Here is a 15187-nt window from a genome sequence, read left to right on the forward strand (position 1 = left end):
CTGTATCACCACTTATGTATCTATTCTTCTGTTGACACTACGTAGGTCCTTTCCAATTTTTGGCTAATAAAAAGGTACTGCTCTTGACACTTTGTACACGTCTCCCGGAGCCCACTCAGAGGAGCTTCTGTAGTGAAATGGTTCCCATTTCTGCCAGCACACTGGAGACATGTGTGGTTTACAGAATCCTGATTTCAAGGCTGAGCCCCAAATTGATGAAACTAGAATTTCGGAGAGTGGGGGGAGGTGGGGATGGTGTCCGGTGTGATGGGCTTGTAAAACTCAATGGGTATTCATATTAGCCAGTGGTCATGACTACTGGTCCGCATGGGGGCCACTGGCCCACACGTGTGGTCCTCCAGCCAGTGGCTTGTTAGACAGACACTCACAGACCCTGGCCCTGGCCCCGTGAGCGAGAGTCTGTTTCGGGAGACCTCAGGTGATGGAGAGAACGTCTTCAACACTTTTCAACCCCCCCCCTTTTTTTGTGTGTTTCTTGGTTTGAAATGCCTATCCATTGGAAGTTGGCCTTCTTCATGGGCCTTACCTTTGGGTCGTCCAATTTTCTTGACTTTTTCCTTGTACACTCACATCTCTTTTTGTGTTTTACTTCCCAGGAGATTCTTCTCTCATCTCCATCCCTTCTAATGCATGTTTATTTATTTTTTAAATTTATTTATTTTTTAAGATTTTACTTATTTGAGAGAGAAAGAAAGAGAGAGAGAGAGATCACAAGTAGGCAGAGGGTGGGGTGGGGTGGGGGGAGGAAGCAGGATCCCCGCTGAGCAGAGAGCCCGATGTGGGGCTCGATCCCAGGACCCTGGGATCATGACCTGAGCTGAAGGCAGACGCCCAACTGACTGAGCCACCCAGATGCCCCTCTAATGGATTTTTAAATTCTGCTATTATATTTTTAATTTTCAAGAGCCTTGACACTTCCTTTTTATTTCATTTTAACACTTCTTTTTTAAAAAATTACACTCGATTTCAGTTCAGGTCATGATCTCAGGGTTATGAGATCGAGCCCCCGGAATTGGCCCCTGGGCTCAGCATGGGGTTGGCTTGAGGATTCTCTTTCCCTTCCCCCAGAGGGGGGACCCTCCCCCTGGCTAGATCTCTCTCTCTCTCAAATAAATAAATAAATAGATCTTTATTAAAAAAAAAAATTCTCCCTCTCCCCTCTGTCCCTCCGCCCACTTGCTTGCTTGCTGTCTCTCTATAACTAACTTTCTTTTCCTGTTTCATGGGTGAGTATCCTCGGAGGATTGTTCCCTGACCCCTTTCTCCTGGGTATTGGAATCTCTATTTTTGGTTTGTTGGTTTTGGTCAACGGTTGGCACCTCTGCCTGTTCCAGCTGAGGGCCACACAGCCAAGCTACTAGAAACTGTACATGTGGGCAGGGCTTGCGTACAAGGGGCCTCACGGGGGTGACTGGGCAGAGAAGGGGAATCGCCAACATTAGGATCGATCAACCTTTTCAGTTCATTCCCCAGTGACAGGCTGAATAACATCTTGCCTTGGGGGCAGGTGGATGGAGAATAAGCCAGCTGTTAGTGGGGAAGGGGCTGGAGAGTCTCTCCATTAACCACTGCCTCACTCCAGTCTTTGGCTGGGCTTGGGGTCCCCAGTCCCAAATCCTTCTAGTGCACCCTTGGCCAGCAGTAAACCTGGGTCTTCTAGGGTCTACCAGGGTCAGGAAAGGGCCATGTGGGCGATGAGAAGGGACTTGGGGATCTAACGTCTTCCCAACAATACTATTTTCATACCCATCCTAACTTTCACCTTAGGGACACCTGGCCTCTCCGAGTTCTGAGAATTTGGCAGATTCTGCAAAGCAAATGGTCTTGTTCATGGCTGGCTTTCTCCCTTGGAGACATTTTGGGGAGCTGGGGAAGCTGACAGTGTATCTTCCATCTCCCAAAGTTCCCAGACCTCTCCTCTCTGTTGCCATCCCTCTCCTCTCCTTTACGGCTTTGTAATTTATGCCACTTCATTCCTTTAGGTCGTCCTGGTGGAGCTTGGGGGTAAGAAGAAATAAAAATGTGTTCAGTCTGCTCTATTGAACCACAAGTCCCTGTCTATTTTACAAGCATTTTCACATCTGTGCACAGAAGTTCTTACAACTCTGGGGCACCTGGGTGGCTCAGTTGTTCAGCATCTGCCTTTGGCTCGGGTTGTGATCCCAGGGTCCTAGGATTGAGTTCCGCATCGGGCTCCCTGCTCAGCGGGGAATCTACTTCTCCCTCTCCCACTCCCTCTGCTTGTGTTCCCTCTCTCACTGTGTGTGTGTCTCTGTCAAATAAATAAATAAAAGCTTTAAAAAAAGTTCATACAACTCATTTTGATTATTTGTATGTATACTTAAATTTTTTTCTAAGCAGAAATGGCCTTGTTTTTCCATTCAACACGAGGGTTGTGAGTTCTACCACACAGAGATTGAGCTCATTCTTTTCACTGCAAGCAACACACTACATCTTTTCCAACCATTTCTCTATCGATGCATCTCAGAAACACAAGTGACTGTGGTCTTTGGGGCAACACACTGGCTCAATGCAAATTCTAATCTTTATTGTTACAAATTTTGAAGCATAACTTGTCACAGGGAAACAGTCTGTCTTTTTACCATCTGCCAGCGGCAAGGGCAAAAAAGCTAACGGTGAGGGCCTGAGAGCCCGGAGAGAAGGCCCTTCAAGGAACAGGAGTACGGGGCAGTGGGAGAGTGGCCGGATGGAGAGATGAGGATACCAACACACACACACACACACACACACACACACACACACACTCTCTCTCTCTCTCTCTCTCTCTCTCTCTCTCTCTCTCTCAAGCTCTGTCTTCAGGGAAGGGTTTTCCAAAAGCATTTGCTCACTGTCTGAATTATTTTTCATGCTTAGGGGAGACGTGTCCCCCAGCTGGGGATGCAGCTGAAGACTGCTCTTCAATGAGGGAATTCACCGTATCCCCCAGAGCCCTTCCAGGCTCCACGAGCTGGAGAGAGGCTGAGCAGAACCTGGGGAGGCCATCAGAGGGGTCCCCAGAAACCCAAGCAAGGGCCAGCATTCGACAGCAGCTCCTGAGCCAATCTTGAGCCAAGGGAGGGTGCTGATCCTGCTTCCAGAGCCCTCGGGAGGCGGAAGGGTGGGCAAGCTTCTCACCCTGCACCCTCTAGGACCCACTGCTCATCTCTAGGGCCCAAGCTCAGCTTTGAAGGGCAATGTTCAGGACTGGGTTCTTCTTCCATTAATAAGAGAAAGCCCAGCCCAGTGCATGCTGCAGTGCATACGGGAGGGCCCATAAGGCTGGTCTGCAGGCCCTTCCAGCCCACCCCAAGACAAGACCAAACTTAAAATGAATATGGAGGTAGACGGGGAGGGTGCAAGGGAAGGGCAATAAATAAAGATCAGGGCTGAGTGGGATGGCTGTGGTGAGGGGAGGGAGGAAGGCTCCCAGGGAAAAAGGGGGCAGAAAGGCACTGAGTGGGGGGAAGGAGACTCAGCCCCCCAAACACTGGTTGGTTGAGTCGGAGGTCACGTCCAACAGGGCTGGCCAGCTGAGGGCTGCAGACTGCTTACCAGACCCCCCCAGCTCGCTTTCTCTCTCGAACTCCTCCACTGCAAAGTCTGCTCCGTGCACCAAACATGTCTCTGCTGGGGCAGGCAGGCGGGGCGTTGGGAGGTCGTGTCAGCAACGGGGAATTGCCCAGGCAGGCCTTTTGCCTTTAGGGGAGAGGAAAAAAAAAGGCCACTATAGGGTGAGCAGAGGCCGGATCCCTCCCCAGCGACAGCCTGAACTTTGGGAATGGCGTGGTAATATAAAACTTACCCCAGCTTGTTCCGCAAGCCCTGGGGCCCCTTCTATGCCCTGGGTCACACAGATAGCCTTACTGGCTATCTGCTGAAGACCTACTTAGGGGACGCACTCCACGAGAATGTTGCATTTCTCCCATCCACCCCCAGCCCCATGAGGAACACAGCATGGTCCCCACATTAGCAATAATGGAATTGGGTGCAGAGAGATCAAATATTAGGTTGAGTCATATCGATGCCAACATCTGACTATTTTTGATCTATAAAGAGGCAATTTCATATGGCTGAATCTGATGGTTTGCCCAGGTTCACGTGTCTGTGGGTGGCACGGCTGGGACTAAAACGTGGCTGATTCCAGACTGTCCTCTGCAGGGGATTTCAGGAGAAGGAGGGGAGAGGGTACACTCCACATACACGGCCACAGGGCCTTGCTCTCCAGAGACCTGCTCACCTGTGGCCTCTCTTAAATGCCCTAGCCCGTAGCTTCTTGGCACCATCGAGGCAGGAGAAAGGGGAGGAGGGAAGACAGGGAGCGGGTGAGAGCTCCCACAAGGCTTCCCGATGTGGGGGGGGTTGCTGCCAGCACACACAGCCTGTGGGAGAGTCACTACTGGGCGGGGCGGTGGGGAGGTCAGCTGCTGGCTGATGAAGGCATGGGCCGCGTGTCCACGGCTCCTGGCCCAGAGGTGCCAAGTCCAGCTGGGGCTTTTTTCTTGAAGGAGACTGGGGGCAGAACCGAGGTCCCTCACACTACCTGAACCCACTGCATGATGCTCCCAAGTTGCCCGGGTTGGTTCACTGCAGGCAGGAGAGGGGTCTGGCTCACCTCGGATCCCCCCGTGCCCGGCACAGCGCTCAATAAACAGAGAATTGCGAACGTCACCTAGCACTGTGGTTTGGGTGGACTGGGTGAGGAAGGAGGACCATGGGGAAGCAGAAAAGGGAGAGGTGGGTGCATTAGAAGGAGCAGCTTGGTACTCACCGGGGCTCTTTGGGTCTGGCCAGGCTGAGGTGCCCTGCGGGTCTGCAGAGCTGGTCCCAGTCTCACTGGCCAGGCTGCTCTGGCTCCCGGAGAGGGGGCTGGACTGGCGGGGGGGCCCCATCTTGGGGGACTCCATGCTGCCACCTGCAAGGGACCATGAACTGAGATGGGGATAATCTCAGCCTGATAAGGAGCTGATCTAAAATCTCAGTTTGGGGGTGTCTGGGTGGCTCAGTTGGTTGAGCGTCTGACTCTTGATCTCAGCTCAGGTCTCAATCTCACAGTCATGAGTTCAAGCCCCATGTTGGGCTCCACGCTGAGAGCGGTCTACTTAAAAATAGGTAAAAAAATAAAATCTTCTTGGGGTGCCTGGGTGGCTCAGTGGGTTAAAGCCTCTGCCTTCGGCTAGGGTCATGATCCCAGGGTCCTGGGATCGAAGCCCCACACCAGGCTCTCTGCTCAGCAGGGAGCCTGCTTCCCCCTCTCTCTCTGCCTGCCTCCCTGCCTAGTTGTGATTTCTTTCTGTCAAATAAATAAAAAATAAAAATAAAAAAAATCTTAAAAAAAAATAAAATCCTCTCATTTGGAACTGTGTTAGATGTCTGTGGGATTGTCTGCTCAGAGTCCCTTACCTGCTGCCCCATATGGCTGCCATGTTCTCAGGAGACTCTACCCTCTGACCAGTACTGGCTGGTCCAGGATATACAAAGGTCACTGCATAGGCCTTCAGGTGGGTTCAGCAAGGAACAAGTCACCAGCATGAAAACTAGCAATGATGAGTTTTTCCTGCCTTCACCGATTGAGGGGGAAGGGTGTACATATTCACTAACTCAATGGGATTTTTTTTAAGTTTGTTTGTTTATTTAAGTAGTCTCTACACCAACATGGGGCTTGAACTTGACCCTGAGATCAGGAGTCACATGTTCTATGGCCTGACCCAGCCGGGTGCCCCCCAGTGTTTGTTTTTGGTTTTTTTTAGACTCTATTTATTTATTTGAGAGAGAGAGCATGAGCAAGAGAGAGCAAGCACACATGTTGGGGGAGGGGCAGTGGGAGAGGGGAAGCGGGCTCCCTGCTGAGCAGAGAGCCTGATGCGGGACTCGATCCTCAGACTCTGGGATCATGACCTGAGCCGAGGGAAGACAGAGGCTCAACTGACAAACCCCCCAGGGGCCCCTCAGTGGTGTTATTAATTGTTGCCTTTATTAACTAAGTACTCTTCCCTTATGTATAGCTGTTAGCTCGTGGCCAAGCACAGAGCACAGAGGTGAGGCCTGTACTACTCTGTGCTCCATCTCTTCCTACCTACCACACCCCCTTGGTCATGGCTGAGAGCTGGTATGAGGGAGGGTTCAGTGCTCTGTGGGGCGTGGGCGGTGCGGGGGCGTTTAAAATCTGCCCCAGAAACCAAGGCTGGCAGGTGAGTGTCCTTCACACTCTTCTAAGTTAGACTCTTGAGACTGAGAGGGCTCAGAGATCGTCTAGTCCAGAAACCAGTGTCGTCTCCTGTGTGGTCTCCACCTACCAGTAATGACCACTTGGAACAGTGTGCTGAGGAGGCTTCTGAGGCCGTATCAGGCTCTGTGGGAGAGTCCTGAGATCGACTAGTAATGTCTGCCAGGGGCACAGGAGCGGAAGCGGAAGTGTGCATGCCAGCCATCTGCCGGCTCTGATCCAGCCTGAACTGCCATCCCCATCGGGAATTCCCTCCATATTGGCACTGGCAGATCACCCCACCTTGGTCCCAGGACAACACCCTGAGGCATGTCCTTTCAGTTTGGAACAGTTATTATAAAGCTCTCTGCTTATGCATTAAAATCAGCCTCCCTGAAATGTTTTTCAAATACCCCAGTTTTCTACCGTCTGGAGTAACTCTAACTGACCTGGTCCTTTTCCCAGGAAGGCCCTCTGTGGGTTTAAAGGAAAGAAAAGTGTGCCCCCAGGTTTTCTCTGCGCTAGCCTCCAGGCTCCATTAATTCTCTTTCATATGACAAGGTCATAGAGGCCAGCTCAGAGAGGTCAAACTCAGAAAACACTTTGGGGACCACATGCTCTGGGAGACAGAGGCCCTAGAGGTAAAGATATGTATTAATCAGGGCCCCACCGTGGTTTCATGGCAGAGCCGAGCTAGACCAAGGCACTTTGTACCTGATGTTCACAGCTCTTACCACTCACGAGACAAAAAAATCTCACCCTGGGGATGCTTGCTGGGAGCCTAGTGGGGAATCCAGGTATGCAGGCAGGTGTGCTAGATCTGCCATCCTCCCTTCAGCCCTGCCAATCCATCTGGGTCTCCTCTATGTCCCGCTCTGCAGAGAAGCTAATGCTTAGCTCCTGGTCATCCCAGCCCCACGCCCCCTCCTCCTCCCCTGTCAAGAACAGTTCTGCAGACACCAGCTGGGTGGCCACGAGCCGAGGAAGCAGCCACGCCATCGGCACCAGGTGCTTCAGGAACAAGCAGTGTCCTCGTTCTGCTTACCTGCTTCCCCGAAGGGCTTGGCACCTGTGGGCTCCCTGACCCCTGTCAGAAGTCTGTCCTCCAGGCTAGAGGCGCTGAGATCTGAGTCACTGTCACTGTCACTGGAAACCACTGGAAAGAACAGACACCAGCATGAGAGCTTACCCTTCCTGGTCACTACCAGTAGGCACATCGGGCAGAGGGCCTGGGGCAGGCCTCCCTTCTGCTGGGACCAAATGGCGTGGAACCTTGGCTGGTCCTTGTGTTTGGGATACAGAAACAGTGGCCCGGGGAGCGGAATGGCAGGGTACTCCGTTCTGTCAGCCAAAGAGGTGAGTGCCGGCGTGAAGAGGCTGGGCCTCAGGCTTACCCCCCTACAGCTGGCCGTCTCCATAGGTGACCCTGTCCCACTGGCAGACTTGGGAGCCTCTTGCTCTGGTAGGAGCCGATTATCCCCTTGGGTTGCAGGCACAACTGCTCTGAGACGTGCACCTGGCCACACTCAGGGTGTAAGGCCACGCCCCTCTACCTTGTGCTGAGGCTGTGTTACAGGTACAAAATATCCGGTCCTCGCCAACCCTTATAGAGCACTCCAGGCACTTGATATCTGCCAGCTCGCTGAAGCTTCTGGACAACCCCGAACACGGGGCTTGCAGGTGCGGAAGCCAAGGCATTTGCCCAAGGTGCTAAGTGGGAGAGCTGGGGTCACTCCCTGGCAGAATGGCTCTACCCCTCTGTGTCTGCAACCAGTCTGATTTTACTGGGAGAAATGAACTGGGAGCTGGCAGGCCTGGGCACTCGTCCCAGTTCGTCCAGGAATGTACAGTGGGGTCTTGTGAACACAGACGGGAGCCAGGCCGATGGGGCTGGAGTCCCAGGAGAGGGGAGGAGAGGGAGCTCTCCCGGCAAACACCTGCTGTGGTAGAAACCTTTTTTGGACTACCTGGCACCACATTTGGCCAGTGGATCAACAGTGGGAGTCATAATACCGGATATATTCATAGATTAAACATTCTATTTTAATTTTAAGCATAGAAATGTATACCCATTCACCCATCTTTTGATGGAGGGATTGGGGGCTGCTTTGAGATCAGTCCCACAGGGTCTTTTGTGTCTAAGCTGTGTCTGTATGGCAGTGTCTGTTCTCCCCAGGCACGGGGTCTCTACACTGGAGCACAGCTTAGAGACATTAGCAAAGCGGGGTGAGTGCAGGATCCTTCTCTGCTTTTCCATTCCTTTCTCCTGCTTTTTACAGTTGTCCTGCCCACACCTGATTCAATAGCTTTTTTAAGCACGTCGCTTCTCTCAAGACTTTAGGAAGTCCTGGTTTTAATGAAACAACTCTGTCTTTTCCTGGCTCTTTCCAGCAGTTTACGTAACATTTAATTAGGTGATGTCATCCTCATACCAAGTACCACACAGCACAGAAGGTCTGGGGTCATGGGTAAACCACTCTCACGGGGCACTGACTCGGTGGATGGGGTGTGAGTCCATGTGCCTTGCCGGGGAGGGCGACATGCTGGGTCCGGAAGGAAGGGAGGAGAGGCTGGGCACTCTGCCCAGCACAGTGTCAGCTGCCCAGAGAGCACGACTGCCCAACAGCTCCGAGCCCCAGAGACCCATGGGGTGGGGTCGGTGACGAGATCGGAAATCAAGTCAGTCTATGCCCAGGGTGGCTGAGAGGCTTCATGTGATGGGTTAGGCTCCCTGTGGAGCTGTGTGCAGGGGAAAGCACTGAGCCAGCGTCAGCATCCTGCAGGAAGGACAGTGGTCAGGCAGGGAAATCCCCTGGGGTACAAGAGTAGCCACAGCAGGACCCAGGCCATGGAGCTTCTAGGGCCTTCTGGAAAGCCTTTGTGCCTTAAGCAAAGGGAGTCACAGGTCACTGAATCTGGCAACCGGAGGGATGGAGCTGGCCAACCATTCCAGCTCTAGGAGATTCTCTACCCCGTGCGGCCTCGGCAGAGTGTCTGATACACAGGTGCTTCGGGAAGAAGTCCTGATGACTGCTTGACTCTTCCCTCTCCCCATCCCCACATTCTGCCCGCTTTGCCTCCCGAGTGGTTCTCCAACCAGTGGCCTCCTCACCATGGTCTCCTGCTTAGCTCCAAACCTCCGTGTCTCCAGTCGGGACTCCTTCACTCGCTTCCCACCGGGGCTCCACCTGTGGGCACCTCTCTTGGCACGGAGGGGAATGCTCCAGCTAACACGTACATCCTAGCCTACTCTTTCATTCTTTAAGATCATATTTATTTATTAGAAAGAAAGAGACAGAGCATGAGCTGGGGAGCAGCAGAGAGAGAGGGAGACTCCCTGCTGAACAGGGAGCCCAGTGCGGGGCTTGATCCCAGGCCCCCGGATCATGACCTAAGCCAAAGGCAGATGCTTAACAACTGAGCCACCCAGGCATCCCCATCCTGCCCAATCTTACTCAGGCTTCTCCACACGACTGGGTTCTTACCAAACTGCCGGTTAGTACCTCCTCCAGCAACTCACTTCCTACGGCTCAGAATTCCCTGCCCGTGCCTCTTCTCCTGGGTACTTTTTGTTTACTGATTTGTTCTTTTAGTAATCTCCACACCCAACGTTGGGCTCAAACTTACAACCCCAAGGTCAAGAGTCCCATGCTGTACCGACTGAGCCAGCCAGGCGCCTGTCTCCTCCAGGGAGCCTTCCCTCTCACCTGCGACTGGCTGGCTGAATGCTCTAGGCATTCTGCTACAGCCACTGTCTGCTTTCAGCATGCGTGTGCGTGTGTGTGCGTGTGTGTGCGCGCGCGCGTGCATGTGCTTCCCCCAGCAGACTGCCGGGATCCTGGGGGGCAGGGCCAAAGTGCACTGGTGAACGAGGCTGGCGCACTTCTTGCGCACAGCCTGACCCACGTGGGTGGGACAACAGTGATGCTAACGTGACTGTTCCCAGCTTTTCCTTCCTCTAGCTGCTCAAGGATTTTTGCCTTTTCTGCTCTCTTTCCCTCCATGGCCTTCCCCAGAAAAAGAGTTCTGGTGTGGCTTTGCGGGCTTTTGTGATGGAGCCTGGGATTCAGAGGGGCTGGGGGTCCATATGCCCCTTCATAGTATTTGAGAAGTGCAAAGGCCTGATTTATTCTGCAGCTGCTTTGCAGGTCCCAGATGGGGTGTCTTTGATCATGACTCCATCTACGGGACCTCACGGGTGTTGGTTTTGTAAGCATTGACATATTTTTGACTCACTCGGTGACAGATGAGGCATCTGCCCTGGGGGTCCCTGGACAAAGGGAGTGGGATGTGGGCAGGAGGCTGAGAGCAGCTCCCCAGGTCTCCCTTGGGGCAGCTGCAAAGAAATCAGGGAGGGTGGTGTCCTCCTGATAGAAGGGGGACTGGCAGCCTGTTAAGCAAAGGGGAGTCCCTGAGGAGAGCTGGGATTGATTTCCAAATGGCTTCCCTGAGTCTCTGCTTATGCATAATGTAGTCATTCTTCCTGACTTGGAATGCTCTGTCTCCCCTATGGTCAATCTTCATAATTCTGGGGCCAGAGGGGAGTGAGCCTGGGGCTGGGGCAGGGGGGACAGGCAGCTCTCCAGGGTTGAAACAAGGCCAGGGTCCTTGGGCGCTACTGTGTAGGTGACCAAGGGAGCAAAATACCAAGAGCTCCAAAGGAGACGATGGGAGAGGGCGTCTCGGACTCAGGTTTTGGTGGCAAGCTCATTTATCCTGCTCCTTCACCCTCCCCCCGCCTGTCATCCGCACATGCAGTGTTGGGTCACGCGGGTCCCAGAGTGAGCTTAAACTGCAAGAAGACAGTATTGTGTTACACCAGGGAAGCAGATTTTGTTGTGAGGGGTGGGTCTTGTCCCAAGCATCCCAAACTTGGAGGCCAGGTTTGGGCACCATGTTGCTTAGTCCCAAGTGCCTAGGTTGTTCAAGTTCTATAAAAAAATAAGTCCTCCTCAAGTTAGGCAAGTTAGGCGGTCGACTTGTTCTTTGTCTCCTTTTACAGACCCCAAATGCCCATAGCCATGGAAAGGGGAAACAGTTCTAGATGACAACTGAGCTCACAAAGGTGTCCCAGGGCAGGGAACCAGCCAATCGACAAGACTCATCCCCCTAGGCCATGCCTCCCTGGCTCACTGTGTCTGGAACTCTGAACTGGGGCCAGACCTCAGCTTAGAGGTCTTGGTAGTGCAAACCCAATCCCATTCTAATCCACTGTAATAAACTCTACTTGAAAGAAAGAAACTGAAGGAAGCTAGTAGTGTCCACACCTGACCTTGGCAGTTACTGTCGGTGGGAAAGAAACACACCAAGAAGACACTGCTGAGAATGTACCTGGACAGGACCCAGTGCAAACACTATTTACCCCAACATTCCTCCTGCAGCAGGGAAGAAGTTTTTCTTCCTCCTCCCCCTCTGACTGTCGCTATAAAACCTAAATCTTGGGTAATCTGCCATTCGATTGCCGATTGCCACCTTTCTCGCTGCATGGCAGCTGTGATCATAAATCTTCCAGGTCTATTAAAGAAGCTTTTAGGCTCATAAATCTTTTGGCCCTTGCTCTTCCATCCTCAACAAAACACTCTGTGTGTCTGAAGGCTGATTTTTCCCTTCTAATTCCCCCAAGACAGTCTAAGATGGCTTGGTGATGAGTGCTTGTGTTCAGCCCACGCCTGATTTTTCAGATCGAAGATGGGAAAGCACCAGGGACAAGACGGTCCCACTCATCTGCCCAAGGAGAAGGAGGAGTCACCAAATGGACTCACCTGGGCTCTGCCAGAAGGCAGGGAGGAAGGAAGGCCTCCCTCACCCCAGCGGCCCTAGACCCAGGACCCTCTGCTGGGGGAGCTGGCATCCCTGAGATTTTCCCATCATGCCCCAGAAGGGCTGCCCCACTCTGCTCAGCTCTCATCCTTAGCAGTGGCTAGCTTCTCTGGGGACAGGCCAGCTTTTTCTTTTTCCCCGACTCACTCTTGGATGGATTTGCAATTTGACTGTCACCATGGAAACTCAGAGTTTTGGTACACGAAGGTGGGGGGAAGTCTTCCCTTTTGGAAAGTCTTTCCTGACTGCCTCAAAGGACACGTGGAGCAGCTGCTGTCCTGTGAAGACACCTTGCCTGGGATGGTCCAGGCGACAGGCAGGATGCTGGCCACTTGACCTCCAAGCACTGCACTGGGATTTGGGGGGACATAGTTCCTGGCTCTTCTCGGCCACCCCCTCTCTTTGTGGCCCTGGGCATTTCTCAGGGCATTATCACACACAAAGAGACCAACCTGGACAGCTCTTCAGTCTGAACCCTAGGATTCAACCTCAGGTTGGCTGTGTTTCTTTGGTGGAGGGCCCTCAGGGTCCCTCTCCGGCTGAGAGGTGGGGAGATGTGACTTCTGGGCCACAACATCCGCCTGCTGGCACAAGAACAGCCCGTGAGCCTGGGAGGCACTAGCGAGCTGCTGCTGTTCCACTTGGAGGCTTCCAAAGCCCCCAGAAATGATGGGAATTAGAGAGGAAGAGAGATATTTTCAGCAAACATTCTGCCAAGGCAAAGCAGATGGTGGAAAATTTTGCATACTAAAACCAAAATAATTTTTTTTTAATGTAAAGGGAAGATGAGAAGGCCCCGGGGAATGCATAGACGTCCCCAATTAGCCTTACCCTGCCTACCAGGCTGCAGAGGGCAGCAGCAGAACTATCCCCACTGGGACAGGCAAGAAGCTGTACCTCCCGCAAAGAGGGCGGGGCCTGCAGCCTGAAATCCCACTGAGGGGCCTCCCAAGTCTGGGGCTCTGTCTGGTGGTCGCAGGGGGGAGGTATGGGGTGGTGAAGGGGCACTGGTTCTGCTGGGTCCTTTTCTGGCTTTCTTGTGAGCATTCACATGGTAACACAGGCCGCGTCTGGCACATGGGAGGGGCCTTTCGTTTGAGGGACTCTTCCGGAACTCAAGGCCCACACCACCTGCTGCAGGACTGGCCTCACTGTGTTTGGTGCCAGGACCAACCTCACAGAGGTGGACTCACCTTCTCTGGGGGAGGGGGATGTGGATTCCTAGGTTGTGCCAGAGGAACGAGATGTTTCAGAGGCCATTTGCAGGCTGGGCTAGGATTTGAGCCCAGGCTTAGTTCCTTCTGAGACCTCTGCTCTTTCCTCCCTCCCAGCAGGCAGGGCATCCCCCAGTCTGCCCTTGCCCTCCGTGCTCTGCTCCCTCAGGAGTCCTCCCCTCAAGGCCAGCCAGCTCCTCCGCTGTCTTCCCAACGCACGCTTTCTGGATTTCTCTCCAGAGAAACTGTCAGAGGCAGGCACTGTGATGTGAGTGACAGACTTCTAGCTCCCTCCCCACATCCAGGCTTGAGTCCTGGCCCTGCCTTGGACACTCCTGGGCAAAGACCTTCATCATCCTGAGCCTCAATCTTCTCCTCTGTGAAACAGAGACAAGAGCAACCCAGAAGAAATAAGATCGAGTAGGACAAAAGGCACTGCAAGTTCAACAAGCTATGCAGGCCTGTAAATATTCTTAAAAATTCAATTCCAGTTCATCCCCCAGAAGCCCAGCTAAATTGTGCCTCTATTGAAAAGTGTCTTTGGCCCTAGGGGAAGGGAAAATGGGAGACAGGCCCTTCCTCACTCTCCCCATGACTGCTGGGGCAGCTCTCCAGGCCCCTCAGACACCGCCCGGCATTGCATTTCTTTTCCTATGAATGACTGTCTTGAGTCCCCCAACTGTACCAGGAACCGCTTGAGGTCAGGGCCCCGTCTCAAAATCCGCATCTGCCTCCTTTCCTCGGCCCCCAGCACTGAGCTTTGGGTCAAGCAGACACGCAGGAAATACTGGCCCGCTTCCTGGAAAAACCTCCCCAGGAGAGGATACAGCAGTGAATAGAGACAGTAGGACTGGATGGTGGTCAGCAAGGTGGTGACGAGCCAGCTCCAGTTCCAGAAGGGGTAGACCCAGCAGGTGCCTCCTCATAGCCTCCACACTTTTGAAGGACACTCAGGTGGGCCAAGCCAGGCTGCTGGTGGCCTCAGCCTGAGCCAGGGACAGACAGATGGGGAGAGGGGGGGTCAGAGGCTGGTTGTCGCAAACATGGGGTGGGTAGGCCCTGGGCAGGAGATGATGGGTGGCGGGCCTGAGGCACTGTTCACACACAGTCTGCTCTTCTTTCAAATCCAAGGCCAGGGGAACCTGTCCTCATAGGGATGGATCCTGGGAAGCCAGAGAGGGACAGAGCCCACCTCCCTCTCTCCCAGACCCCAGAGTCAGGAGATCTGTGACCTTTGCTTGCCAGCTCCCTGACTGCCCTGAGCTTCGTTTCCTCATCTGTGAGGTGGAAATATCACAGGATAACCTCAGAGAGTGGGGTGAGCATATGGCACTCAGGGAGGCCTTCTTCCTTGGTCTCCCGTCTGGGGTGCCACCAGGGACATCAGTAGGGACAGCACAGACCAAGCTGGGAACTGAGAGTTGGGGAGTGGAGAGTTTCCTGTGCTTGCTTATTCCTTCATCATTGATTTTAATTAACTCCTTTCTTTGGGCTCACAGAGAGACAGGAGGCGCTGGATAATGAAGACGAATCCTCAAATCAATAGTGATGTGGTTGCCAGCATTGAAATCCTGTGGTCCTGCCCTTGGTGGAGGAGCTCCAGATAGAATGGGAGGGGGAGGATGGAAGATAAGAACAGCTTCCTCCAGAGTGAACATGATACTCTCTGCGGAGGCAGAGTGTTCAAGGAGAAGGGAAGTCAGGGAAGGCTTCTTGGAAGAGGTGGAATTTAAAACCAGGCAGAGTTTAGACACAAATGCTGGAACAGAAATGCTGGGGCCAGGGTGTGTCTTGCATCCCTGACAGAGAACAGGAAAGGCAAAGTCCAGGCAGTGGGCTTCTCTGGGGCCTGGACAGCCCCGCTGGCTCAACAGAAAGGTTTCAGGCTCAGGCACTTAGGGGTGAGGTCTGGCTTTGGGTGTGCTCTGCA

At 53.2% G+C, this 15187-nt stretch overlaps 1 protein-coding gene across 1 annotated transcript in view; it reads right to left on the reverse strand.

Moving 5' to 3' along the window:
- Window positions 1-2844: 2844 nt before the first annotated feature.
- Window positions 2845-15187, reverse strand: part of LOC111151511 (rabphilin 3A like (without C2 domains)) — an 87559-nt gene continuing 75216 nt past the window's right edge. The window contains exons 6-8 of the mRNA XM_022509542.1: window positions 7269-7379; window positions 4790-4933; window positions 2845-3717 (exon numbers count right to left, since the gene is read on the reverse strand). Of these exons, the coding sequence (XP_022365250.1) occupies window positions 3683-3717; window positions 4790-4933; window positions 7269-7379 (290 nt within the window). The 3' untranslated portion in view covers window positions 2845-3682. The remainder of the gene's footprint in view (window positions 3718-4789; window positions 4934-7268; window positions 7380-15187) is intronic.

Source organism: Enhydra lutris, unplaced genomic scaffold (genome assembly GCF_002288905.1).
Source record: "Enhydra lutris kenyoni isolate GAN:26980312 unplaced genomic scaffold, ASM228890v2 scaffoldscaffold26, whole genome shotgun sequence".
Taxonomy (NCBI): Eukaryota; Metazoa; Chordata; class Mammalia; order Carnivora; family Mustelidae; genus Enhydra; species Enhydra lutris.